General features: G+C 49.2%; 12 protein-coding genes across 12 annotated transcripts; 8 read left to right on the plus strand and 4 right to left on the minus strand.

The window, feature by feature from the left end:
• Window positions 1-93: 93 nt before the first annotated feature.
• Window positions 94-454, minus strand: LACBIDRAFT_311523 (uncharacterized protein; the record flags this gene model as incomplete). Its single annotated transcript, XM_001876971.1, has 1 exon — window positions 94-454. One exon carries the CDS (start codon window positions 452-454, stop codon window positions 152-154), a length of 303 nt encoding a protein of 100 aa, XP_001877006.1. The 3' UTR covers window positions 94-151.
• Window positions 455-1,461: 1,007 nt separating this feature from the next.
• Window positions 1,462-3,372, plus strand: LACBIDRAFT_311525 (uncharacterized protein; the record flags this gene model as incomplete). The annotated part of the gene is made up of 1 exon (XM_001876511.1): window positions 1,462-3,372. The coding sequence occupies one exon, from the start codon at window positions 1,462-1,464 to the stop codon at window positions 3,370-3,372; it is 1,911 nt and encodes a 636-aa protein (XP_001876546.1).
• Window positions 3,373-3,557: 185 nt separating this feature from the next.
• On the minus strand, window positions 3,558-4,382 carry LACBIDRAFT_323431 (uncharacterized protein; the record flags this gene model as incomplete). Its single annotated transcript, XM_001876972.1, has 1 exon — window positions 3,558-4,382. The coding sequence occupies one exon, from the start codon at window positions 4,380-4,382 to the stop codon at window positions 3,558-3,560; it is 825 nt and encodes a 274-aa protein (XP_001877007.1).
• Window positions 4,383-4,576: 194 nt separating this feature from the next.
• On the plus strand, window positions 4,577-6,239 carry LACBIDRAFT_311526 (uncharacterized protein; the record flags this gene model as incomplete). Its single annotated transcript, XM_001876512.1, has 6 exons — window positions 4,577-4,882; window positions 4,927-5,216; window positions 5,270-5,456; window positions 5,518-5,535; window positions 5,601-5,957; window positions 6,015-6,239. The coding sequence occupies 6 exons, from the start codon at window positions 4,577-4,579 to the stop codon at window positions 6,237-6,239; spliced, it is 1,383 nt and encodes a 460-aa protein (XP_001876547.1).
• A 509-nt stretch (window positions 6,240-6,748) lies between these two features.
• Window positions 6,749-8,703, plus strand: LACBIDRAFT_323433 (uncharacterized protein; the record flags this gene model as incomplete). The annotated part of the gene is made up of 7 exons (XM_001876513.1): window positions 6,749-6,843; window positions 6,898-7,036; window positions 7,087-7,346; window positions 7,387-7,771; window positions 7,824-8,150; window positions 8,515-8,585; window positions 8,625-8,703. 7 exons carry the CDS (start codon window positions 6,749-6,751, stop codon window positions 8,701-8,703), a joined length of 1,356 nt encoding a protein of 451 aa, XP_001876548.1.
• A 328-nt stretch (window positions 8,704-9,031) lies between these two features.
• On the minus strand, window positions 9,032-10,116 carry LACBIDRAFT_323434 (uncharacterized protein; the record flags this gene model as incomplete). The annotated part of the gene is made up of 3 exons (XM_001876973.1): window positions 9,032-9,466; window positions 9,520-9,793; window positions 9,851-10,116. 3 exons carry the CDS (start codon window positions 10,114-10,116, stop codon window positions 9,032-9,034), a joined length of 975 nt encoding a protein of 324 aa, XP_001877008.1.
• Window positions 10,117-11,038: 922 nt separating this feature from the next.
• LACBIDRAFT_323435 (uncharacterized protein) lies at window positions 11,039-12,076 on the plus strand (the record flags this gene model as incomplete). The annotated part of the gene is made up of 4 exons (XM_001876514.1): window positions 11,039-11,049; window positions 11,220-11,289; window positions 11,316-11,441; window positions 11,528-12,076. The coding sequence occupies 4 exons, from the start codon at window positions 11,039-11,041 to the stop codon at window positions 12,074-12,076; spliced, it is 756 nt and encodes a 251-aa protein (XP_001876549.1).
• Window positions 12,077-15,076: 3,000 nt separating this feature from the next.
• On the plus strand, window positions 15,077-16,322 carry LACBIDRAFT_292766 (uncharacterized protein; the record flags this gene model as incomplete). The annotated part of the gene is made up of 5 exons (XM_001876515.1): window positions 15,077-15,480; window positions 15,535-15,699; window positions 15,750-15,911; window positions 15,962-16,251; window positions 16,303-16,322. 5 exons carry the CDS (start codon window positions 15,077-15,079, stop codon window positions 16,320-16,322), a joined length of 1,041 nt encoding a protein of 346 aa, XP_001876550.1.
• A 67-nt stretch (window positions 16,323-16,389) lies between these two features.
• Window positions 16,390-16,620, plus strand: LACBIDRAFT_311532 (uncharacterized protein; the record flags this gene model as incomplete). Its single annotated transcript, XM_001876516.1, has 1 exon — window positions 16,390-16,620. The coding sequence occupies one exon, from the start codon at window positions 16,390-16,392 to the stop codon at window positions 16,618-16,620; it is 231 nt and encodes a 76-aa protein (XP_001876551.1).
• Window position 16,621: 1 nt separating this feature from the next.
• Window positions 16,622-18,300, minus strand: LACBIDRAFT_323438 (uncharacterized protein; the record flags this gene model as incomplete). Its single annotated transcript, XM_001876974.1, has 8 exons — window positions 16,622-16,687; window positions 16,729-16,856; window positions 16,945-16,956; window positions 17,012-17,059; window positions 17,243-17,293; window positions 17,353-17,703; window positions 17,744-18,091; window positions 18,177-18,300. The coding sequence occupies 8 exons, from the start codon at window positions 18,298-18,300 to the stop codon at window positions 16,622-16,624; spliced, it is 1,128 nt and encodes a 375-aa protein (XP_001877009.1).
• A 2,035-nt stretch (window positions 18,301-20,335) lies between these two features.
• On the plus strand, window positions 20,336-24,332 carry LACBIDRAFT_323439 (uncharacterized protein; the record flags this gene model as incomplete). Its single annotated transcript, XM_001876517.1, has 11 exons — window positions 20,336-20,438; window positions 20,519-20,881; window positions 20,940-21,124; window positions 21,280-21,361; window positions 21,511-21,578; window positions 21,766-21,776; window positions 22,062-22,383; window positions 22,435-22,588; window positions 22,797-23,420; window positions 23,466-24,246; window positions 24,278-24,332. 11 exons carry the CDS (start codon window positions 20,336-20,338, stop codon window positions 24,330-24,332), a joined length of 2,748 nt encoding a protein of 915 aa, XP_001876552.1.
• A 158-nt stretch (window positions 24,333-24,490) lies between these two features.
• On the plus strand, window positions 24,491-25,676 carry LACBIDRAFT_323440 (uncharacterized protein; the record flags this gene model as incomplete). The annotated part of the gene is made up of 5 exons (XM_001876518.1): window positions 24,491-24,531; window positions 24,579-24,674; window positions 24,740-25,074; window positions 25,136-25,368; window positions 25,425-25,676. The coding sequence occupies 5 exons, from the start codon at window positions 24,491-24,493 to the stop codon at window positions 25,674-25,676; spliced, it is 957 nt and encodes a 318-aa protein (XP_001876553.1).
• Window positions 25,677-25,708: the final 32 nt, after the last annotated feature.

Genomic DNA, 25,708 nt, shown 5'->3' on the forward strand with positions numbered 1-25,708 from the left:
GACCATACCCCCATCTAATACTATTGAGGCCAAGGCCTGATCCATCGTCTTTGCTAGATCGTTAGAGTTTTCTTTTCGTGATACCCATGTTTGTTACAGCCTTGAAAGATAATATATTGCTAGATATGTTGCAGGACCACATAGGAGCGGATCAGCTGGGGGGTTGCTCCCCATATGCTGTCCGATGATCAAACAGACGATCTGCAAGTGCAAGTTCTAACCGTTCCTTCCCTTCCCTAGTTCCCCAGATATTCATGTTTGACAAGTTGAGATCTCCAAAAGCATCTTCACAATCTTCATATGACCAAGCTGGTTCGCCTGGGCCCTTCATATGTTTCAACAAACCCTGCTTAAAGTGGTCGATGAACAGCTCATCAAGTGGGCGAAGCGTTGAGTCTTGGATATGAGCTAGCCGGAGATATTTGCCAATTGCCATTGATGTCTGCGTTACCATTGGTAAAAGCAGTGATGCGATATTTGTTCTGCGAAAGAGTTATTTAATTCCGATGAATATAGGTTGAACGAAACCCACGTCGGGATCTACTCCGAATTCATAATTGACCCATGCATCGTGTAAATCACTTCGCAATGTGATCACGTTCTGCACTGAGTCGATCTTCGTCGGGCCGCCTATAGTGGATACGTCGGCGGTGTCAGTGATCTTGTTTTGGTAACCTTTGCGTATCCGCTGGTAAACGTCGCTTGAGAATTTGCGGTTCATCGTAGAAGAAACACAGCTCACCTCTTTGTCGTGTGCCCGTGGAAATATGTGTGCGACTTTGAGTCGACTGTAAGTCTGCGTTTTCAAGTCTGTAATGAGGCATTTGCCATCTCTGGCACGCGCACGGGTTCTGTAGTGCGGATCCTGATAATAGTGAGCCAAATTTTTCTTATAGGGTTATTCACTGACACTGGCAGGAGTATTCGAATTCGTGGGGTTGCGAGGGCGCGGGAGGGTGGGTACTAGACCAACACGAATGGGATCATCAGCTATGTAGTTGCTAATTGGTAAGTTTGAGGCTTACCTGAAGGAAATGAGCTACCCACTGCTCGAAAGCAGGACATAAGATCCTGGTTGCACAATCTCAGGCCCAGATGGACACGGCGGACCACGTTGTTGCTGGTCGTATTTGAAGATTGTCCAAGCCGTTGTTGAAGTGACGAGGATTACGATCAAGTATCTGTAAAACTCGTCCCATTGCACAGTGCCATATTGCCAGAATCCTAGAAGGTGTCAATAGGAAGGATAGATTATCAATAGATGGAGGTACCCGCGATAACGGAGCCTTCAGGATCGAACAAGTGTATTGACCACGAGTGTTGTGACTGAGTCAGGGCCACAATATCACCTTACCTCATGACTATTCTTCTACTACCATCCCTTTTCCTTTACCATCCCTTCACATCACCGCAAAATTCACTCGAAACGCTCCGAGAAGACGGCAGCGCTGATCCCTGCCAATGATGATGACTCCTTCAAATCAAAGGCGAACTCATCGGAAACGAGTCTCTGCTCTGAGACTCTCATCCGACACAACATCGACGCTGCCAGAGTACATTTCATCCACAGGGTGGCATCGTCCAGAATACACAGAGAACATCCCCTCCGATACACCCCCAGACTATCCAGACAGTGCTGAGGAAGCCGACGAGGATACCGATACGGACGCCAACACCATCTCATACGTGCCACACACCACCACCGCCGCCTCCACCTCTCCACGCGCTCACACAGCGTCTCCCCGCCGTCCTAAACGCTTCCAACAGACGCATAAACGGAGACATTCGACGCAGTTGTATTCGCGGGCCCAGTCAAACGACTCGTATCTCGATTCTTTGCTCGAACGAAGCGTGCATGCGCTGGAGATGTCGAACACCCTCCTCGAATCCTCGATATCCACTTCGACGAGCCTTTCAGCTGTATTGGCGGACGACTCCAGGGCAGATTCAACGTTGGAAACTCGTGCTCTGAACCTGTCCTCGCGGATCCGAGGCAATTGGGACGTGCAGGCGTCATGGTCGGGTGATTTGAATGAGATTACGAGGCGTGTTGAGGTTCTTTTCGGGGATGAGGAGGACGCGAGGTTTGGTGGTGGTGGTGCACATTCTAGGGAAGGCACTGGTGTTAGTTGCAGCCTGCCGAATAGTACCAGCCCTCCGCCACACCTTCATCGGCCGAGGAGACGACCGTCGTTGGATTTGCAACAAAAGTCTGAATCGGCCGTACCCCGACTCCATTATTCGCAACAGGATCGGTCGCGCCTTATTGCGCCGCCTCCGCGTGCACTCACTCAGTATGTTGGTTCGACTCAGGACCCAGAGGCGATCATACTACCATCGACGCTTGGTTTACGTTGTCCATCGTCCTTCCACGAGCATCGTACTTTTTACGAGACCGCTTCGTCATCTACGACGAGCCTACACTCTACCCCATCACTACCTAAACTGAATGACAAACCGTTGGAACCTTCTACGCCGGCGTACAACATGCTTTCCTCGTTTGTTGCTCGAGCTCCTTCATCATCATCCACTCCTTCATCAAATTTTACATCTTCTTTCCGCCGAGGGTCATCTAGTGCAAGCAGTAGCAGCACGGAGCCCCGCAATTCTCGGTCCCCGCATAAATCGCCGGACCGGGCTCGACAGGATGCTTGTCGGAAAGGCCATCGACCAATGACGCCCCCTACTGAAGAGTCATCATCGTCAGACGGGTGCATCGCGAAGCAGACAATTTTATCCCTTCGAAAGATACTGGACGACCAACCTCAGCCCACAAGGAGCAAATTCCCACCTGCCCCTGCGTTCTTGCCTCGCACCCCTGCACCAGTGGCAGATGCCGCCACCTCCACAGCGACTGCCTCCATTTCTCGTCTTTTCACCAAAGGTACACATTCTTCGTCTACGCGACCTCCTTCGCCACCTAGACACTCTTCGATGAAACGGGCGAGCAGCGCGAACCCTTCGCCGTCGCCTACGGTGCTCAGCATCCCGGACATGTTGTCTGTTTTTGGTGGTGGGAGTACGCCGAGCTCGGGACGGTCTACGCCTAAGCGGATTAGTTTTGCGGCGCTGCCGGAGTCGTATATTAGTACGAGACCTGAGGGGTCTTTGACCAAGTTCAATAAGCAGAAGCAGAGGCGGCGGAAAAGGGGTGCTGGGACGACGGTGGTGGGGGAGGGAAAGGGGAAGGAGGGCGAGGAAGGTGCTGGGTGGTGGAGTGGGTGGTTGTTGAGTGGGGGTGGTGGTGTGGGTGGGACGCCCCATGGGCTTACGATGAGTCTTGCTAGGCAGGAAGAGAGGGTGCAGGATCGGGTGACGAGGAATTGGAGTGGGAGGGGGTATGGTGGTGGGTTGGATGAGTGGGCTGTTTGATCCGTTATGACTTCCATGACACTCTTTCTTTCTCTTGCTTTATTCGCAGACTGTGTATTGTATGATATCCTTCTAATGAGGAGTTGGTCTCGAGCATAAGAAGAGCATAGTTGGCATAAGGTATAACAAGGTGAGTGCATAGTGAACTTCTTTCTTTTTCCTTCCAGTGGATCTGCCCAGAATCGCTACAACATGGACAGTCCACACACGACGACGCATCCACCAACGAGGCCTGCAAAAACGAGTTGAAGAAATGTAGTGGTGCGAAAAGGTTCCCTTAATTCTGACTCGTCTTTCGCGATCGTCCCCGGCATGCCTTTCTGGCACGCGTCGATGACTTCTTGGACGAAACTTGCGCTTTGGCCCATTACGACCCACCATGAGTCGTTTCGTGTGAGGGGTGTCGACAAGTTTTGATTGTGATTGAGCGTCTTCTTGTTCGGGGGAGTGTTGGGGGGCGTCATGATGCCGTAGTGAACGCCCATGCGTACGGCGGTCTCCTGCATCTTGGCGAGGTCTTTGTCTTTGGTGCGGAAAATGGTGAGCATGGGGTGAGGGATATCTAATAAAGCGTTGTCAAGGCAACACTCGTCTTCATCCTCATCCTCGTCGTCCTCATAATCCACATCATCTTCCTCGTCACTCGGAAGATCCCCGCCATGATTCGACCCACGAATCGTGTTCCCGTCGTCATCGACCAACACGGTGGGAACGAGAGACCCCGCCGCGCTTAGACGGAGAAGTTCTGGGATGGGGACTTTCCTATCTACGAAATTGGGGTTGACGCGTCGGAGGGTGCCGCATTTCATTTCGGTGTAGAATGCGGGGTCGGGAACGAATTCAAAGGGTCTGAGTGGCGTTGTTGGGGATTGGGGTGGGGAAGCGAGGGAGGATAGTTTTTGTGGACAGATGGGAGAGCCTTGGACGCCGCGTTTGTGGCCTACCATGCGGGTACCGCATTGCCGGCAGATGGGTTTTTTGCGACGCGTCTTGCTGGGAGGCGTTGGCATGGATTGGTGAGTACGAGTAAAAAACTGAAAGAAAAGCTTTATACTGAAGCGCGTCTAAAGTTAGTAAAAGACCTGCCCGATATGGAAAGTGGATGCTGTTGTTCTGGGATACCGTAAAGTTATTGTTATCCCGTTCACAATAACGCGCCCAGAAGTACAAAAGCCATCGACTAACGACGATATGCGCAGGCCATATGTCTTCCTTTGCATTCCCTCCAAGATATTCAACCGCAGTTCGCGACGACTTACCCAGGTACTCACTCGTCTTTCAACCCCGCAACAACCCACCACGAGCGGTGTTGCCCACACACTGCAAACACCGCTTTCATATCAGGAACGGTGGCGCTCACAAGAACAAACCATGGGCAACCTTGACGGTCTTCAGTAAAGCGGACGTCACTACTCAAAAGGCTCCACGCTTTTTCGGTTCTGATCCCGTCGCAGGGACCATCGAGTTTGATATAGAAACGCCGCTGACCGTCAATTCTATCACCATCTCCGTGAGTACATCTCAAATGAGAATGACGCGTCTGATTCCGTACAGCTACGTGGAAGAGTGATTACAAGTTTTTTGGATGGAGGGTCGTATACTTTCATGGACCATCGTGTTCCCATCTGGCACCGCAGTTCCACGAACAAGACCATGGATGGAAAGCTAGTCGGCGCGCATTCTTGGCCGTTCTCTTTCCCTTTTCCACAGGAAGTCTGCATCCCAGGTCGAGAGTCAGAGACGTTTCCGGCACCACAGACGTTCCTTGAACGCGGGACGAACGCGAATGTGCAGTATGATTTGGTGTTGCATATCACTCATGGGCTTCTTCGTCCCGATAGCAAGTACGCCGAATTGTTTTCCTATCACATAGTCCCATTCTCATTGTCAAGTTCAGGTTGCAGACGGGGGTTGTTTACGTCCCAGATATCAAGCCGGGTCCATCGTCGTTCTTGAGCCAACAAGCCTACAGGGATGGCAGGATCGCGCCTCCTCCCCATTTGGATCCGGCTGGATGGCTGATGTTACCCAAAGTTCTCATTCGTGGTCAACTCTTGGGGTACGATGTCGGTCTTGAGTGTTTGGTAACTACCCTTCTTCATCTCGACAAACTTTCTCCCACTTACGATCAGTTTAAAACCACAGCTGTGTCTTGCAAATCCCGTAAGCCCTTTTCGCCTTCTTCTCGCCAACCAAACCAACCACCAACCCCCCCTCTTTCATGATAGCAATGTTACACGCGAGGCACCATAATCCCACTCCACATCCGAATCCACACACAAGACGCACTCGCCCTCGACATGCTCGCCTCTTCTCCCAAGATGATCAACGTCAAACTCGTCCGAAGGGTCCATTTCTCCCAAGACGCCTCGCAAGCCACAGCCGCTCACGTTATAGGGAAGCAGGCCAAGATGACAGGGCTCATTGAAGGTGTTGAGGATGTGGAAAAGGCGGTTTGGTGGGCGCTGGGTGATGATGATGGTCTTCGAGTTGAAGAAGGACCTAATGTTCGGAGGTATTCGGGCGAGATTCATTTACGGAAGGAATTGCAGCCTTCTTGTGATTTTTTGCCGTTTTGCGTTTCGGTATGTACATTGCTCTATCGTTTTCAATCGCGGAACGCTGAACCCCCGGCCTTTTAGTACTTTGTGGAACTGCACTCCTTCGACCCGTCCGTGTTCAAGCTCTATGATCATCCCACGAATAGGCATCGCCTCACTTCGCATCCTGTGAGAATTGGGACTTTATTGGGTGATGGACCTGCACCGGTGTCGTTCACGAAACCCTCGATTGGCACGTCGAAATCGAACCAGCTTCAGGAGTTGAATTTTAACTCGGGGACGGCGTTTTCTCGCATGAGGTGGTGATTCCTCCCACTGGACTCGCGTTTTCGTTTTCGTTTTTTTTTTGCATTATACCTTGCATTTTTTCTATCCTTTACATTCATTCATTCATTCCTATGCCCCTGGATGGCTGCTTCGTTTAAATTATCTACAGTATATTTTCAGTGTATTTTGTAGTGTGCCAAATTACTATTCCGTGGAGGACTCTCTCTTCAATCCAACCAAAAAGCTTTTTCTGCGCTAGAGTTGTAGTAATTGTTCTTCGGAATTCACGTCGCTCCCATCATACACGGGCATGTCTGTTATATATCGCATTTATATTCCTCGCTTCAAGTTCCTGCATTCGACACCTGCCTGGAGATCTTCACGAGGACTTACGACGTCGCCCTTCCCTCAAAGCGTTTCAGTTACGAACGTCTGCCCCATGCTCTCCATTATATAAATTATTTGTGACCTTTCTACGGAGTGATGGTGAAAAGAGCAGAGGCCATGAATCTCGATCTTGTTTCACACTACTGGTACCCGTCTCCACAATGCGCTTCATTGCGTCCATGAACTCTCTCTCGAACTCCCCAACCCAGACCCCATCCTTGGTCTCCGAATGCTCTAGCAGTGTGTTACCATTAAAGTGAGTCGCCTCATATTGCTCACTGATTCCAATGGGTTTCATTGTCTCGCTAAGGGTTGCAAAGTCACCCACTCTGTTTTATGAATGGACGTATGGCGCGAGAGTTATTGATGGAGCGATCCCTCCCAGAGGAGTTCTGGACCACTTCGACAAACTGTATGCGATGGCAGAAGTGCCCAACATTCTGATTCACGTTAGTACTACTCCCTGCCTGCATATCTATCACTCATAACTTTCAAGTAGGGTACTTTACCGGCACCGCAATTAGACAACGAACAGGAATTCCAGCGCGCCGTGCGCTCTTGGGCTGCGTCGTTTCGCGCTGTGGAAAGAGACGAGTATGATATCCTACCTGCGCTTCCCATTCTCTCCCTCGCTTGGAGGCGCATTCGCAACACAAGTTCAGACAACCATTCCACAGAACATGCTCAGCGTCGTGGTGTTGACAACATCATCGAATTAGCTTTCAGTGCGAGGCTTCAAGCTTGTCGTTGTGACTTCGAGTACGTTTTCTCTGCTCGTGCTTGCATATAGCTCCTATAGTCTTGCCATCAGAGCTGAAGAAAGCTATCGCCTCAAGGGGTTGGCTGGCAATCCAGATGCAGAGTCCGACGTCTTGGTCACGATCCCTTCAGCGACAATCGGCGATGGAATAAGATTTCAGCGGTTCTCTCAACGTGACCCAACGCTTTCAGAACACCTGTATTGGTCCTCTGCTGGGTCGACAGGTGGCTTCTCAATCATTGGGTTTGTTGGAGAGTTCAGGAAGGACGATTACGACTGCAACAAGAACCGGCTAATCATGATGCTTGTCACTGCACAGTCTCAGCGGAAAGCTCTCTCACTCAAGGACTCTATCATTATGGGGGCTATTACCTCTCGTGGCCATGTGGAGATTTTCTCTTCGTATTGGATGCATGACCCCTCGGTATGTTTGTAGTTATGTGCCAGCTGCAAAAAAAAAACTCAAGCGTTCTCAGGCGATCTGCATATATGCACACAAGCAAGACTTTAGATTGTCTGACCCTGCTCAACTGCTGCATTTTTATGTGTTTTGCGCAAAACTTGAGAGGGATATTCATGGTACCCTGGCCGCGGAGCTCGAGACATGGGAATTCCCAAGTGAAGCAGAACTCGAGAGCAACAAGTGGCGCAGTCCTGATCGTATTATAAAACGACAGCGGTCGGAGACTGAGGAAAGTGGTCATGTGAACAAAAGAGGTAGAGGAGGCAGCGATATTGGTCCTGTGGAAGCCGATGGGTTTGAGGATGACCAGTACACGGATATTTTGAGATGGCGCGATGAGGTTACAAGCCCACAATGAAGCACGCACAGCGACGAGATTACAAAATCCACGACTGACAATACGCGCAGGCCACATGTCTTCCTTTGCCTCCCCTCTAAGATATTCAACCGCAGTCCGTGTTCACGACGACGACAACCTACCAAAATACTCCCTCATCTTTCAAACCCGCAACCCTCTACGAGCGGTGTTGCCTGCACACTGCCTACACAAACACCGATCAGGAACAGCGCGGCTCACAAGAACAAACCCTGGGCGACCTTGGCTGTCACAACTTACAAGGCTCCACGCTTTTTCAGTTTCGATCCGACCATCGAGCTCGATATAGAAACGCTGCTGACTGTCAACTCCATCACCATCTCCGTAGGTGTACAATTGCCTCTCAAATGATAACGATCCATCTGGCCCTCTTGCGATCTTTTGCCGTTCCGCGTTTCGGTGTGTACTTTTGCTGAATCATTTTACAACTGCGGAAAGCCAAACTCCGGCCTTGGTACTTTGTGGAACTGCACTCCTTCGACCCGTTCGTGTTCAAGCTCTCGAGTCTGAATCATGATCCCGCGAATAGGCACCTCACTTTGCATCCTGTGAAAAGTCACGAAACCCTCGCTTGGCACGTCTAAATCGAACCAGCTTCAGGTGATTTTAACTCGGGGACGGCGTTCTCTCGCATGAGATTCCTGTTTGACTTGTTTAAATTATTTGCTATCTATGAAATGGTTCTTGTGTATTTCATTAAACCACGCCAATCTATGTGTTTTGTACTGTGCTTTTTTCTCAAGTGCTTTGCAATAGTCTCCATGGTGCATGTGTCCGGCCTTGTAACAAACTTATAACGAAGTTGGTCTTTCCCAAGAAAAGTCAAGCTTCCAACAACGCTATAATTACGACGACGGCAAGAGGGAGGAACCAGAATCATCGAAATCCTGCAGATCATCCCAGCTAGGCAACCCAAAATACGATGGAAGCTCATCCCACAGCTTGTCTTGACCAGAACGGAAAAGCTTCTCAGCCGTATACGCGCACACGCTACAAAGCCCCGACGCAAACTCTCCTCGATCCCACACATTGAGGGCCAACCCGATATTAGGGACGGGCATCCACACTTTGCGGATCAGGTGGTTTCGAGCTGCGGCGCACTCCTTTTGGGAAGAGCATCGTGGGCAGGGGATGATTCTTTTGTTGTATAGCCAGCTGAAGGTGTGCCTTTTGAGTGCATATGCGAGTTGTTCTCGTCCGATTGCTAGGCACGCTTGTACTTTTGGTGAAAGTTGCGTTATGCTCCCGTCTGTGTTTGTATAACCGTGGAAGACGTCATTCTGTGAATATAATGGGTTCGTAGATATTAATGAAATTAAGGGGGAGAACTAACCAGCTTTTCGTATTTGACGCAAGTATAATACATCGCAGGAAGCACAGAGTGCAAGTCGACCTCTTGAGCAAGGTTGATAAAGTCAAATTCGGATTCAGGATACGGGAATACTTTCGTTCCCCAGACGCCCATCCAATCTTCGAGGTTTTGAGGAAACTCGTACCGGAGGAACTTTAACGCTTCCTCTCGAACATTGTGACCGTTGTACTTGTCCCCTAGACGAAGCATCGCTGCGAGGAGACGAAAAGAAATGAGATCTTTCGTCGTGCATGTCCTAAACACGCGGGGTGAACACCCCATCGAAACATTTCGAGTCTGAATGCACACTCACGGCAGGGTGTCGTAGAACACGGTGAGCAGGTTCTCCCAGTCCTCGGCAGAGTCAGAGAGATGCCAGATGACAGAACATCCGTTGGCGGATGGTGGGCCTGGAGAAGGAACGAAATCATTCAAGGTGGGAAAGTGTTTCAAGACCACTGATTTGTGTACGCAGAACTGGGTATCTTCAGCTTGGATGATGATGCTTCCATCGTCAAACCAAATGTGCGAGCGCTTGATGGGTTCTCCATGATGTCCTTTGTTGAAGAATCCGGTCATCGTTGGTAGCAGTAGCTTGGTTCGAAGGACAATATCAGGACAATATAAAGTCTCAAACCACTGTTTTAAAAAAGGAGTTAGGGCTTTTAAACATGATAGGCAATTAGGGGTTCAAGATATTAATTGCAGACAGTAACCTACACATGGTAGTGTATGTCCCAAAACTATGAGTGCAGCCTGCCTCGCCACCATAAAGGTCGCAATACACCATACTCAACTCTGAAGAGACTTCCCGAGCCCAAATCTCCGGTGATCCATGGCCTCCAAAACGAAGACCAATGGCGAAGATGATCGAACCGATTCATTCTCCCATGAACGTAACAGGCCCCAAGTGTGTGATTCCGCTGAAAAGCAGTGTACTGGAGCCTTGACTAGGTTCATGGATGTTGCGTAGGGGGGGGGTCTGCACTGTGCACTATGGCCGATGACGGTTCCAAAAACCTAAACATTAGCTACTGCAAAAATCGTGAGCTCAAAAAAAAGCCCTGACAAGGGCATAAAATTATAAAGGCATGGATTGAAAAAGTACACATTCGAGGGAACGAGCATCGACCCGAGCTGTTTACATGAACTGAGCGGCAGTATCGATGCAAGTAAGTAAATGTGCCTGTAGACATGCATTAGCCGGAACGCAGCATACAAGAGAAGAGAACTAACAAACCCTTATGATCTACGACGCTTCCAAACGACGCCGCGTCAACAGGAAAAAGAAAGCTGGAAAGGAAGATGTTGAGGCAAAGAACCAGCAAAAAAAAAAGATAACTTTAAGTATCACATGATCCGGTGATAGGCGATAACAAATCAAACTCCGAAACCCTATAAAATCCCCTGCAACATTTTCCATTCTCTTCAAGTGTCCGCATCAACCGTTCGAAGCGTTCAGCTCTCCAAAAGCACAGATGTTAACTCGTCTGCTGGCGTTATGTCTTTCAGGTTGGCGGAGCGAGGCGTTCTCCTTTTACGAGGGGTTACGCTCACGAGACTAAGCAAATCTCTCTCGCTGGCTCGGCTCGCTTCTTTCGCTTTCGGGTTTGAGAGGGGCTGATGTAGAGTTTGGAGGGTGGGGTTTTGCGTCGTCATATTCCTGTACCTGCCGTATCTAGCTACTATGTGGCTTTGACGGTTTGGTCAAACCATGACGAAGACAGTTTTTTCTTCACCGTTTTTTTTTCTGTACGTCGCCTTCAAATGATCATTAGCTTTACGGAATTGCGCCAAATGCGGTTGTTTGTTCAAAGCGAGAGTCTCAGAATTTTGCAGAGGTGTCTAGGGTTTTGCGTCTTGCTTTAGGATCTCAAGCACCGCTCACTGTGCACAACTATCATGTAGGCTTTCCCTCAGGTCTTCTATAAAGTCACAAACATTCATGAGATGTAGAATGCCCTTTTCAAGCGACACTGCCTGGCCTCAGGGCTTGCGTACCATCTTCGACATCTGTCGCAAGGAGCGCGGGCCAGTGGAATACCGCTACTTTGGGCCTTATGACAGACTGCTGAATTACTGTTTCGGCGATTCAGACTCTTTCCAGTTCCTCGTTTCGGCGCAAAGCCCTCGTGACCTCAACCTGGGTGACACAGTCGACTTCGCTGTCTTTCTGGTCGTTTTTGATGCGAACCGTCGTCCTGTGCTCTTTGCCGAAATCGAGGATGGGCGGGCTGACAAGCCTGACCTTCGTCATAGGGCGGACGACCTGATTCGTCGTGGGTATGACGCAATGCTTGGCGACTGTCCTCTTCCTCGATTGTGGGGGTTGAGCTTGCTCGACACGTCCCTTCGCGTTTATTGTGGAACCGTCGCCGCTGGGCGCATTGAACCCGACTTTGCGCCTCGCCCCAGCCCCGGCCGCGTCCTGCCACAAGATTATTCAGAAGGTGCATGGGATATCGATATTCTATCGCCGGAAGGATTCAACAAGATCAAGGAGATTATCACGGATGTTCTTGCTGCTGCTGCGTTGTAGGAGAGGCATTTCTGGTTGTGGCGGGGCTGTGTATTATTTTCATGGTTCAGTGACACAAGAAACGCAGCTCAATATCCCATAGTGGGATAGCTTGAGCAAGTGCAACACCTTTTCTGGGCCGGAACATTGTAAGTAAGCGATCTCTCTCGCTGCCTCAGCTCGCTTCTTTAGCTTCGGGTTTGAGAGGGGAGTTTGGAGGGTAGTTTTTTTCTCTCTTGTACATCACCTTCAAATGTTTATCTGCTTTACAACTGTGAAAACTTTGACAGTCATCTTGGACATCTGAACCTTACGGAGCAGAGCTCGAATGCGAGTTCAACCAGCTCAAAAGTCAGTTACCCAGAAGTTACCCTTAAATACATATACTGTAATGCTCCTCAACGCAAGAAGAGCCTCATTTTACACGTCCTTAGCACCCCCAGGCTGCTTCTTGTACTCCTCATCATCATCACTATCCCCCACATCAAATATCGGCGGCTCCTCAGGCGGAGGAATGTTCCCATTCCGTGACCTCTCCTTCCCCTTCCCCCTGAACCCCATTGATTCTGAACTTATCTCATCATGCTGTCGTTCGCCAAGGGAAGACGGATTCAAAGGTATATTCTCCTCGTCCTCGTCTGGTCGGGTCGTAGGTAGCTTGACCACCCGTTTCCGACGAACGCGGCACCAGACGAAAAGCCCTATTACAAGGAAAATCAGCACGAGCACGAGTGCCGCTGAGCCGGCGTTGTAGTATGCTGCCACCAGATTGTCTGAGTCGAGTTTCTCGAAAAACGTTAGAAGAGAAAACGTACCCTCCCACATAGCCTTGTCCTGCTCTGGTGTTTTAGCTGGCGCAACCGCCGGTGTCTGCTTCACTTCTTCCTGACCAACAAAGATAGGTTTCGATGTCGATCCAACGCTTGAAGGTATTTTGGCAGAGCCCTCAACGATGGCTTTGAAATCAACACCCATGAACCGAAGCATCATATCGTGTGTTACATGGGGCACATCGTAAGGAGCCATATGGGACGCGTTGAAGATCTGCGTACACTCGTCAGTGTTGTTCAACGGTGTGTGGTTATAAGCCTACCTTGACATATGTAAGATTTCTCGAGTCAACCCATGTTCCGACATGTGCTCCTGCGACGTTCCATGATTGTGTTTGCACTGTCTAAAATTGCATTTTGTCGAGATCGGACTAAGTCCAAAAAAAAAAAAAGTAAAGAGACGCACCCCAAGACCAGTAGCGCCGTTCCATTCCAAAGCTTTAATCGAATTCTCCAACCCAACGTAATTGCAAATCAGGTCTTGGTCTCCAGCGAAGATCAGAACTGGGATCTTGGCAAGAACTTTCGGCAGAACCGTGAAAGAAGATTGTTGTTTAGACTCGTGGAATGCGCGGTGGACGTCAGGACGGCATTCTCTCCATGATCCCGGATGAGCTTGAGCATGGATGGCGTTGACAACGTCGGGGCGCTAGATGATTGATTTGGAAATGAAACAAACGTGAAATGACAGTAAAAAAAAACGTACACCAAGGAAAGAGGTGACGGGGGCCATGTCGGGAGGCCAGTTCATACCGCAGGCAGGACTGGTATCATCCAGGCGAACATCGTATATGTTCAGACACATATCGACCCCATTAACTCTACAAAAAAAAATTTGTAAGCGATATAAAAGACGGAGGAGTAAAGGGCGTACTTTCTGTTTCTGACGCTCGCTACCTCAAATATAACATGTTGACATTTCTCAATGAGCATGGGGTCGGAGGGCAACTTTTCAATAATTTCAACACATTCGTCCGTGGCCAGCTTGGCACGTTTGAATTCCTGCATGTGGCGTTAGTATTTGAGCGAGAATTTCTGACAACATCAACACAAACAGGTGAGTTTTCCTCCAGCACCCCGACTTTGACCGCGAAATCTAGGTAAGATGGGTAATGTCTCTTGGGGTCGATCCAGCCGTTTCCGATGGCGGCTCCAAGAAGTGGAACTCTAAGATTAGAATTCAGGATAGCGTCGGCTGAGTGCAAAAAAATTGAGATAGATAAAGATTAGACGTGTTTTCTGCGCACCATAGTAGGGTATCCACTGTCCCGCAAAACTCTCTCCGGCTAGGTAAGTCTGATTTTGAAGTTAGTTGCGTGAACGCTTTGACTGCGGGTGAGACTAACATCCATATGTTTGTACTCAGGGAAAACTTGATAAAAATTTCTCAGAAATTCCATAAAATGTGCCTTTGCCTAGGGGTATGGTTAGAAGCTGAAGTCGCGCATGCGGTCGCACACACATCATCCATGGTATGCAGATAGTGATCTGTGCTGGTATAAGAGAACCCGGTCCCTGGGGGTTGATCCACTAGAAAGACGTTGGAAAGCTTTCGCCGATGATTGGTTGAGCACACACCATAGACAACGGTGGCATATTCTTCCCAACCACCCTCCTTCACCTTGAATGACTTTCCATCCCAGCGCCATGGTCCCACTTCCATCATTAAACCATCGAACGATGAGCATCCTGGACCTCCCTTGTTCGAAGTTCAACACGTAAACCAGGAAGACGCGAAACCTTTGCTCACGTTGAACCAAAATATAATACGCTCCTTGTCGGCGATGCGTCTGTTTTTGACCAAGAGAAAGTAAATGTGCGCAGTCACTTCATTGCTTTGGACGCGAGAGATATTAGGGTCGGCTGAGAGGTGGCCCGCGTAGATCCTCAATGGGTGATTTGGGTCCTGTTCGACGCCAGGTATGGAAGGGACGTAAAAGGACGCGGCAGATGGTACTGGGAAAAGCGTATGAGTAGGTGAGATGATGGCAGACCTGGCGACTCACTATCAGTTGGGGCTGCTAGAACATGGGAGAGAGAAAGAAAGAGCCACAAGGCAAGCAATGGTCTACGCCAACACGAACGAAGCATAAGGCCAAGACTTGACTTGCACTTGAGCCAATAACTTTGCGCTGCCAGCGATGTGATCCTCACGTGCACGTGCTCGCTTCTAGCCTCATCCCTAAGTACTATGAAGCTCGCAACTCTTGGCCTTCTAGCCTGCGCGTTGTTCGTCAACGCACAGTATATTTCAGAGGGTTGGAAACCGGGTCAAAAAGTCCACACCATCACCGATGCTGCCTCGGCCGACCCTACATATACCCCCAAACCTGTAGTGGAAACACAACCCAAACAATCCAAGCCTTTGCGCTTGTCGCAGCTATTCGATATCAACAGGCTTCTCACTTCCGATCCTGCTGTGGCCGTGTTCTCCAAGTTTGGTATCAACATCACCGAAAAAATCCAACTTGCATTTACAAACAAGTTGTGGGACGAACGTATACCCCTCATCACGGATCACAATTACAAGGATATCATTGTAAATGAGCAACTCACGGAACAAGAAGAAAAAGATAGGGTCTGGATGATCGTCATGTATGTAAAAAAAAAAATCAGGTTACGCGCTGCGTTCTGATTGTCAGATATCAGCTCTTCCACCTCTTCAAAACAAGAAGGCGTCTCCAAATTTCTTGATGAAGTCTTCGACAACGCGTACAACGAGACGCAGGTTGCGGAAGACTTACCAAACGTTCGATGGGGTCGCATAGACTATCTCAACGTTACTCATATCACCACCAAGTGGAACGTCTGGCAGTACGGGGCTTTCACCTGCCGACGTCCACAGTTCTTACATTCTCTTACAGGGCACCATACCTCGTCATATTAAAGGACAGAGGCCAAACTTTGCGTTTCTACCGACCACAGCACTTGAGGCTTCGGTCCGACTCCCTTCGCGAATTTCTCGCACAAGAAGGGTGGACAGCAACCGCCCCATGGAACTCAATCTGGGGTCCAGGAGGCGAGCGGTAAGCAGCCAATGTTTTTATCTTTTCTCGCACCTGCTTATACCTCATAGTGAGTGGCTCATGGATCACTTCGCGACAGTGCTTACGAAGATCTACAACTGGACGGTAGTCGTCCCGCGCTGGATCCTCCTCCTCCTCTCGGGCACGGTTGGATCTATCTTGATCAATCTGATGCATAAGCCAGGAAAGCAAACTGCTCAGGCTATTGAGGCACAGAAGAGGTCTCAGGCTCAGGAGAAACAATCGGTTGAGAAGGAGTCGGGACCTGTGTCGGCGCCTGCGACGGACAGTGAGGACGGGACTTCAGCTCACGCACTAAAGCGGACGACTGCGAAGCAGCGTAAGGCTGCTAAGAAATAACGTCGGGTTCATATGATATTTGATTGCTTAGGAATGAGGCCTGAGGCCTGAGGTTCAATGTATTGTAATTATATACCCATTGGATGTATGTTTGTACGTTGCATAGGCTTCTATTCAAATGATTAGTGACTCAAGCAACGGGTTAGGATTTCGTATCTCCACCAGACTACGCAACTCTGTAGACAGCAGGCCTCTCCAGCTCTCTACTTCTACTCACTGGATCCATTACGCACGTCGGAGTGCGATTTCAAGAGGTTCCGGATCGTGGAAGTATAAATGGATACTTCAATTCTGGTGGCGCCCTGGTAAGGTTTGTGAGTTGTTTGAGGAGCATAGTCGGGAGTACTAGTTTAAGTGGAAGTAGGTCTCGGAATAGACCCCGGTATGTACTGATTCATATGAATCTCTGAGTAGCACTGAGCTTTTGAAAGCCTCAACAGTCGGCAGTTACACTTACAAGTGCGTGTTCGTTTTTCACAATCAGATCCTCATTTCTTGTGTTACATACTAACAGGTATACGGTACTGGCATCCCGATCCCCTCTGAGCCTAAGTCCTGACATATCCCATTCCGAAAGCATACAGTCTTCGATGTTCACCAATCAATCAACAGCAATATATTCTAGGGAAACGGTGAATATCAAATACTCCGACAGTGGGAGAAGACCACTCACGCTCATACACGACTGCCAAAGAAAATCAACAACCACTTAGTAACCCAAAGGCAAGTCGAGAACTCACAGCCTTTTTCACCCTTTGAGTTGATCGCCATGAAGCCTCGATAACCCTCTGTCCCGATGAAGTGTCAACTGGGTGGCAAAGCAGAAAAGGAAAGAAATACGGCTGGTAACGATAACTCCATCTGTGTAAACGATCTCATCTTGGTTTATTGATAGCCAGGTGGGTTGTACTCCTTCGTAATCTGCAGTGGGATACTATAGCATGAGAATTGGCTCAGGACCTGTTACTCACTGTAAGTAAAAGTTAATCGAGCGCGTTTCGGGAATTTTGGATCTGGTCCATCTGAAAAAGAGCACAGTTTGTTGCCACAGTACCTGGTGGATATTCACTGAGAATTTTACCTGAGGTAGATTTAGCCTTTTGGTCCGCTGCTGTATCGACGGTTGCATTGGCAAGGGCTACAGGATCACCTTCATCGCTACCTGGATAAGTGTCATCTTGAAAGGATATCACGTCAGTGTCGATCATGGCTGTGTCGCTATTCATGTCTTGGAAGAGTTCCATGTCCTTGTAGAGCGCATGATCTGGCGTTACAAGGCCTTCCACCTTTGCGATGCATGCTTTCAAAGAGCCAGCGGTGTGAGGGGGAGCGACGAGGAGGGTGTTGACTCGTCCTAGAGAAATGTCGCTTTCATCAAAGGATGTCTTTGCCTTTTTATCTCCTCCTTCTGATGAGTAAACACGATAGCATACTGCAAAGCTGATGAGTGCACTATTTGGGTAGGAGATGACAAGACTTGCCGTAGTGGATATTGGTATCATCAGAGCGTTCCGGCAGCTTCTCCGACTGCGAGACCTCCTTGGTCCTCTTCTCCGACTCAACAACCAAGACGATCAAATCTTTTTCGGACAGGCCTGGCCCAGAAGGAGCGTACAAAGAAAGACGGGCAGAGTCTTCTTTGGGTGCTGGGCTTGAGAGTGATGTGAAGAGAAGCGCCTTGTCGGGCTCCGAGAGGCCCTCAAGCTTGCACAGGGACCACTTAATAGACGCCACGGTATGAGGAGGGACAAAAGATTTCGATGGAATGCGGCCGATGAAACGGTCGTTGCAGTAGAGGGGATAATTTGATTCAAAAGCGCCTAGTTTGGTATATAGACGGTAGTATACTGCGTGAGTAAATTAGGCCATTGAAGCCAGGAGTCGAGCTTTCGGGATAGGGCACACCATAGTTAGGACCCGTCCTTTTCGTTGACTTTCCTCCTTTTGCTGCTGAGTGTGTACCCCCTTTGCCGTCTAAAAGAGGAGTAGAACTAGACGTATGGTCACGACTGGCAGGCAAAGGGGACATCACTGTTTCCAACCGGAATCTGTTGGAATATTATAAGCAAGAGGGACGATTGAAAGAAAGAGTTGTCAAACACGCCTTCATCGACATCATCCATCCACGAGGCATTGGCGCTTATGCTTCAAACGTCATCTCGCACGTAGGGTGTTCTCAAGTTGAATGAGTAGCCCCTCCTCCTCTCCATTCAGCACATGCATAGGCCTTTCAGGTGCCTGGAAAAATACGAAGAACGTCGGAGTGCAAGTTCAAGTGGGTGGCGAACACTTAGGGAGAAAAGTATGTATCCGACAAGGAAGCCTTCCCAAAATCAAATCTAGCGACTTGAGTGGTTGTTCGACATTGACGATTTGACGGGGCCGAAGTTGTCTTTGACTCGACCGCCGTGTTTTGCAAACGGCGTCCCAAAATTCAGACCGATACAAGACCTGGCAAGAAGATCGAAATCCTCTCCCCTTTGAATGTATGTTTGTAGATTGAACGGGCTTCTGTTGGAATAATTAGTGACACAAGCAACAGATTGAGTGTCTCATAGTACCATCACCATCACCCCTCCAGCGCACCGTCAACCCATAAAGGCGTATAAACGTCGTGGGGGACTCCTTTCTTCTTCTAAATCGAAACAGCACTCTCCATTTGTTGACCCCTTCTTTCCGCATGGAGTTGTCCACCTCTCAGGAAATCCGAAATTATAGCGCAGTATGTGGAAATGGTTGACCTGACCGTCAAAAACTGCAGTGAGCGAGCAGTCAGACTCTTGCTCATAGCCCAACTGCCGTCTTCATACCCCGATAATTGAGAGTGGAATAATGAACCATGGAAGGTAGCCGACAAAGGTTGGCAGGCGCTTCAAGCGGAGGGGTATGGAGCGACGGAGCACACGCTGTCTGCTACCCTCTGTTTCCTGCACCTTATACAGGCCTCCATCAATTCTCGTGCACGATTCCTATGTTACAATGTTCGATCGCATCTGAACAAGAGCTATGGAATTGGACGGTCTCTTTGGGAGTACTATCATAGACTATCAGAGTTGGAACGTGTGCGTACTTTACTTTCCTACATTCGCCACCACGAAAGATGACTTCTTTTTGAAGACAAGACATTGCCATTCTACTTTTGCAACGGAAACAAGTCGTTTTGTTCTCTCAGGATGGCTGGCGGCTGATTCTTTTCTACCACGGAAATGTTTATCAATCAACACACCAAGTTATCCGACACAAGGAAGCCTTCCCCAAATCAAATCTAGCGATTTGCCGTTGTGGAGTCGGGATGAGTTTGTAGCAGGGTGTGTCTTGCCAATGTCATAGATTTGTCTGGGTCTGAGCGTGCTCTACAAAGGTTGCAATACCAAGTGAGGTGGAATGCCCTTGGGAAATTCTATGCCAGCACTGCCCAAAATTGTGATGTTTTGCTAGCTGGGTTTGTGGGTGTCTTTGACATCCGTGAATGGGGCAGCCATCACGTCGCGAAGTGCTTGGAGCCCACGTGAAGCACTCCGTGCATACGCATGCTGCGTGATGAATGGTGTCGCCTGAGCATATGCCACACCCCATCTGAAGTGCGATATTTCGCTCTTGATTGTTGAATCGGTGCCTGGTTTGTATATGAAATGGGGTCGTAAGAAATCACAGGCTTCCTGTTACGACTTTTCCCCTCTTCTTAGGCAAGTAGGGGCTCCGAGGGCTGAAGCGAAGGGGAATAAACCAAGGGCTACCAAGGCGAGTGAGGCGACCCACATGGTACCCAAAAACGACCGAGCACCAAGTTGAAGATCCCATCTCGTCTTGGACTACTACTCTTCTCATTGACGGCCTTGGACGAGCAAAATGTTCCTGCTGATACCCATACGAGTGCATAAAAGCGCTGCAGGGCCAGAGATGTGGTCCCCCCGTCTCCTTCGTCTCTCCTCTCCTCCCCGGCGACTCGACCATTTCCCTCTCCCCGTATCCGTATACTCCTCTGGTTGAACTAGAGACAGCAAAGAAATGGCCACTACACCAATGCCAATGCGTAATGCCCGCCTTGTCGCACTCTCTTTATCATGGTGCTTCGCCGTCATCGCCGCGTCCGTAGGCTTAAACTCCCTCGTCAAGTCGAATCAGTCCCAGAGTCACTTGAAAAAGTTGGCTACGGCGCCTACGGTTGTTAGTATTGATGTACATGGTTCGTCGTTGTTTTTCTTCTCATCCTCCCTTGTCAAGCAAAGACGTTAACCCGCCCCTAGACATATTCGACGTAGGCGTCCTAGCAACAACGTCATCAACACTAATCTCGATACTCACATTCAACTACATCGTTCCCCTTCTTCTTCCTTCTCCTTCTCCCTCTTCATCCTCCTCCTCTTCTTCCCCATCGTTCTTCGCTAAACTCCGTGTGCTCTCAACAAAAACCCTCCGCATCCAAGCATACTCCCTTTTCTTTTGCTGCTTCGTCCTTTTGGCAGCAATGATCCCATTCATGCTGTTCTTCGCTACGCGCGAGGCCGTCGTTCGTGCGTTCGTGGGGGCGCTGGAATTGCCTAAGGAGGTGGTTGATAAGGTTTCGGCTGCTAGTGGGAGTACGCCTGTGTATAGCAAGATTGACTACAGTACGTCTCTTCTCTCCCTTTTTCTCTTGTTTACTTTTACTAACGGTCGAACCCACAGTCAGACTAGTAGCCATCTTCCCATGGTTCTCACTCTTCTTCACCTTTATCGCGGCGGTTGTCTTGCTCAAAGCAGACAAGGTGGCGCGCGCCGCTGCCATTGTGAATGCTAACCTTGAGACGAGCGATGAGAAGGCGAAGTCGGAGGCGAGCGATGAGAAGGAGACAGAGTCGCGTCTCGAGAAGGTTGATGTTTGATTAGGCGATGGATGTTTATGCCGGTGATTGATTGACGAGGTTGTTGCCTCGTTGACGCGTTCATTTTATTTTATTTTGGGTGGTAGCGGCTTCTCGGGTACCTTTGGCTGTTGTGCATGCAGTGAATGTGGGCGACGTGCCAGTCTTATGACATTCCTAATACCAAAGTTAACACGACGGGCGACGATTTCAACCATATGTATGCGTTTGTACGAGTAGTACCAAGTACATATATCATTATCGAGGAAACGATATCATATCATCATTTTTGAAAATTGCAATAATACGAAGATCTCTCATTCAGCCTTCCTCACCTCACAGCGCTTCTTACACTGTGCCCGGATCTTCAACTAGTTATTGTGAGTCCGCTTTAGCTTTGCTTACCAAGTTCCTGCATATCGGAAAAATCTGTCCCTTTTCACTGGCCATGTGGGGACCCATCGTAATGGGCTTCAGCGCCCTCGAAAAACTCCACGCAACCTAAGTTACGGTAGGATTGCCAACACTCGGCAACAACCCATCCACCTCGTGCGACATTTTCGGCGCGAAATCATCAAGATCGAAAATTTTGACGGTTGAAGGCTCGATGGACACGGAACCATTTCCGGGAGGACGTTCAATATGAACAGTATCGACCAAGGTAAGTCCAGGTAAGTCCTCCACCTTTGTCTAAGCCTTCGACACCTCCCTGACCCTTCTCGTAGGCCACAACAGCTGAAAACGGCTCGAATCGCGGAGTGCGGGTAGTACTCGCATCATAACGGGTCTCCAGACCTTCCGACAAACTTCACACAATCCACCAGAGGATTCAAAACATTCGGTGACGCCTCTGCAACACGTCTGAACATCAATTCGGGGGCACGATCGAAAAATTCAACGACGAGGAACTGGATTTGGGAAAGGGGGACACTCGGCGACAGGTAAGTCCAATGTTTCGCATCGATCGTCTTCCACCCCCTCGAAACGGGGGACTAATGGGTCTTCAAGTCGGAGCGTTTGCTCGAAAGCGGCAAGCAAAACCTTCCGGCGCTTCCCACGCCGGGCCGTCGTCTTCGACTTCGACTACTGACACGGTGAAGGACTCTACGAGGATGAAGCTATTTTGCTGGATCCTCGACAAGAGCGAAAGCTCTTTTCCTGTCGACGTCGCACACGACGACACAGTGGACGACCTAAAAAAGGAAGTTATGAAGACGAATTCTCATGCACTTGCTGGTCTTGACGCTGTTCAACTTACCATCTATAAGGTTAGCGATTTTTTTCAGCGTCGTCTATTTCAATAACTTACTCCGTACAAGGTTTCCATCAAGGTAACCAAAAACCTTAAAAATGAAGTCAGCAAATATCAGTTGGTAGAAGACGATTTTCTCCTGGAATCGGACATATTATCGGACGCCTTTCCTAATCCTGTCCAAGGCTACCTCCATGTTGTCGTGCAGATTCCGTTCGTTGGTGAGTACTTAGGACATCGATAATGAATGAGCGTGCTGATTTGTCTTCCCTCACTTCATATCCATTTATCCTGGCGGATTTCTTCCCACTCTTCGATCACCCGTAACCTCTTCTCGGTCTTCCGGTGCTGTGCCTCTGCCATCGCGTTTGCGCGGGCGGGCGACTCGGACATCTAACTTCCCCTCTGCTCAAATTCCATCTCTTTCAGGTCCAGGCAAACGCAAGCCTGGTGAACCGGCCGAAGGTGTTCACGATCGCTTGAAGCGAACTAGACTGGCCACAATGACTCCCTCAGATGCGGGTGAACCATCGTTATATCTGAATCTTCAAAATGATCCCTCTGAGAAGATCCTGGATGACCGACCACACCCCGATGCTGACATCCCACCTATCCCACTTCTTTATGACGGATTTGGTCACTTTTTAAATGTTATGGCCGGTCATGATGATGTCCCTGGGCTCGCTGATGTTCAGGTTCGGGAATTGCACGATGCGGTGGATGATTTTGCATCCAAAATGACAGGATACTTCGGCCATGAAGATGAGCGGGGGGATGTAGGCCTAAACTGCCTTAACAAGATTTTTGCAGCTCGTAGAGCCACCCCGATTCCTGCGATTTCCAGCGCTGCCATCGGTTCTATCAGATCCGACGGTCACAATATTGCGATTCATGGCTCAGGGACCATGGGTGTAGAGTTCAAAAATTCGATCGCCGGAATCAATTCACTCCCCACAGTCGAGCTTACAGGCTACGTCGCGCGTTTAGTTTCAAGAATGGATCAACAAATCTATGAAGGATGGAGGGTACCTTGCCTCGGCTTGACAATCGTTGGTAAGTTAGATATCTCTGCATTTCATTTTTATTCTGATTTTGTAGGATGTGACATCACGTTCTATGCAATCATCGCCATTGACCATCGTTTCCGGATTATTGCCCTGACACCAACTTTCTCCTGCATTGCGTCAGCTTCGGATGGTCGGGATCGCACTTGTCTCTATTCCGCCTTTGTGGCCTCATCTGTGTTGCAAGCTTGTCTTATCCAGGATGCCACAACAATTTCGAGGAACCCGGCTGCCATAATTCCTACTCCTGCTCGTCTTTTTCCTGCGGTCACCAGACTACGCAGCTACCCCCCATCTAACCAATATTTCAGCTTTGAGATCCAAAGTTTCTTTCCTGAAAGGCTACCCAACTGCCTTTTGTATGTCGCAGAGACGCCAGGTCCCGACAAGCAACGTGTCGTCATCAAGTTTGCTCGAAAGTATTCGATCGAGTTGCACGATTTTTGCGCCAGATTAGGTCATGCTCCGGCCATCTATGCTTTCGAGCGACTTCCTGGTGGGTGGTGTGCAGTAGCCATGAGATATGTGAAGTCTGCCACGCCGATCACTCACAGCCCACTGCTGCCAACTCACCGACAGCTTTGGGAGGGTCAGCTTCGGGCCCTCATGAAAAAATTTCACGATCAGGGTCTCTGTCATGGTGACTTGCGGAGTCCAAACATCGCCTGCGAAGGTCAATCTGTAATGTTGCTCGACTTTGATTGGGGAGGTAAAGAAGGAGAGGCATGTTATCCTACATGGAGGCTCAATGAGGAGTTGCTTGCGGGTAGGGTCAGTGAAGACCTGAAGATCACCAAAGACGATGATCTGCGGGTGTTAACAAATACACTGAATCGACTTGGGTAGGTGGCTGCCGTGGTACATGATATCTTCTACTCTCTTCTTCTTGTTGTCTCCGTGATTTGTTACCTCTTGTTGTTTTTTGAATCATAGCCTTAAAGCTCAAGGCCTAAAACGTTGATACCTGCAAGTCGAGGATGATGGCAATCAAGTACAAATGGTCGTAGCATAATTTTTTGATCAAAGTAATTGAACTTCACGTTTTTTTGTGGTCAAGTCATGGACGTTTCCAACGTTCTTGCAGCCCATGCAGCGAAATTGTACGTTGAAATTATCTTCGCTATATTCTCTACTAACAATCTACAAGTCAATCTGTCACGGTCGAGAAGGACACACCACTCGAAGTCGATGCAGGCTATCTTCTCGTAACAGACCTCAATTCCATAGACGAAGAGACCTACAAGTGAAAGAATCCTCTGAATCGCGTCTGTAGGGGCCCTTATTAACCTTTTACATTTTTTTCCAAAGCGAAAACCTCGAGGAGCACCTCCAATCTCTCGCGCGAGACGGCGTCCAATCATTGTTTACAACATTATTCAACCTCCCCACTCGTCCCTCCCCAGACGGGCCCCTCGCCCAACTCCCTCCTCCGATCTACCAACTCCCCAGGGCGAAACCCCTTCCGAAGCCTAAGCCACCGACAAAGTGGGAACGCTTTGCAGCGGCGAAGGGGATCCAGAAGAAGGTCAGGGAGAAGAGGGTGTGGGATGAGGAGAAGCAGGAGTGGGTTAATAGGTGGGGTAGGGATGGGAAGAACAAGGAGGTGGAACAGGCGTGGATTACAGAGGTGCCGCTTAATGCTGGTGTGTTTTCATTTTTTTTTTACTTTGTTCTGCTCGGAAGTCTAATCACCAAATTTCACAGACGTCGATCATGATCCACGAAAGATAGCTAGGGACGCAAGGAAGGAGCGCATTGCGAAAAATTTGAAACAGCAAACGCAAAACATCGCTCGTGCGGCTGGTAACAACCCTCGTCAAGAAAAGAAGCAAGAGATCGAAAAGACGCTGGCCGCTGCTCGGATAAGTACCGCCAGCATGGGCAAGTTTGACAAGAAACTCGAGGGGGAGAAAAAAGTACGCGGTGTCAAGCGAAAGGTACGCTATCCTATTCTCCTACAACAACTTCAATTTTTTTAAAAAATCGTTCGCAGTTTGAACCAATAGAAAATCCCATCGCGAACGAGATGAAAGCGTCTATGGACCTCCTCTCAAAAATGGAGAGTGATAACAAGAAGATGCGGAAAGCGCCCCTTCCGGAGGATGCGGATCTGAATGTACGCAAAGCGGTGAGGTTTGCTAGTAAAGGCCGGGGAGGAGTCGCTTTAGGGAGGGAAGTTGCGGGTGGTGGACGAAGTAGTAGAGGACGGGGCGGCGGAGGTGGTGGTAAAAAAGGGCGTCGGTAGTTTCGTCTTTTATTTCTTCCTTGCATCCAATA

Source organism: Laccaria bicolor, genomic scaffold (genome assembly GCF_000143565.1).
Source record: "Laccaria bicolor S238N-H82 LACBIscaffold_4 genomic scaffold, whole genome shotgun sequence".
Taxonomy (NCBI): Eukaryota; Fungi; Basidiomycota; class Agaricomycetes; order Agaricales; family Hydnangiaceae; genus Laccaria; species Laccaria bicolor.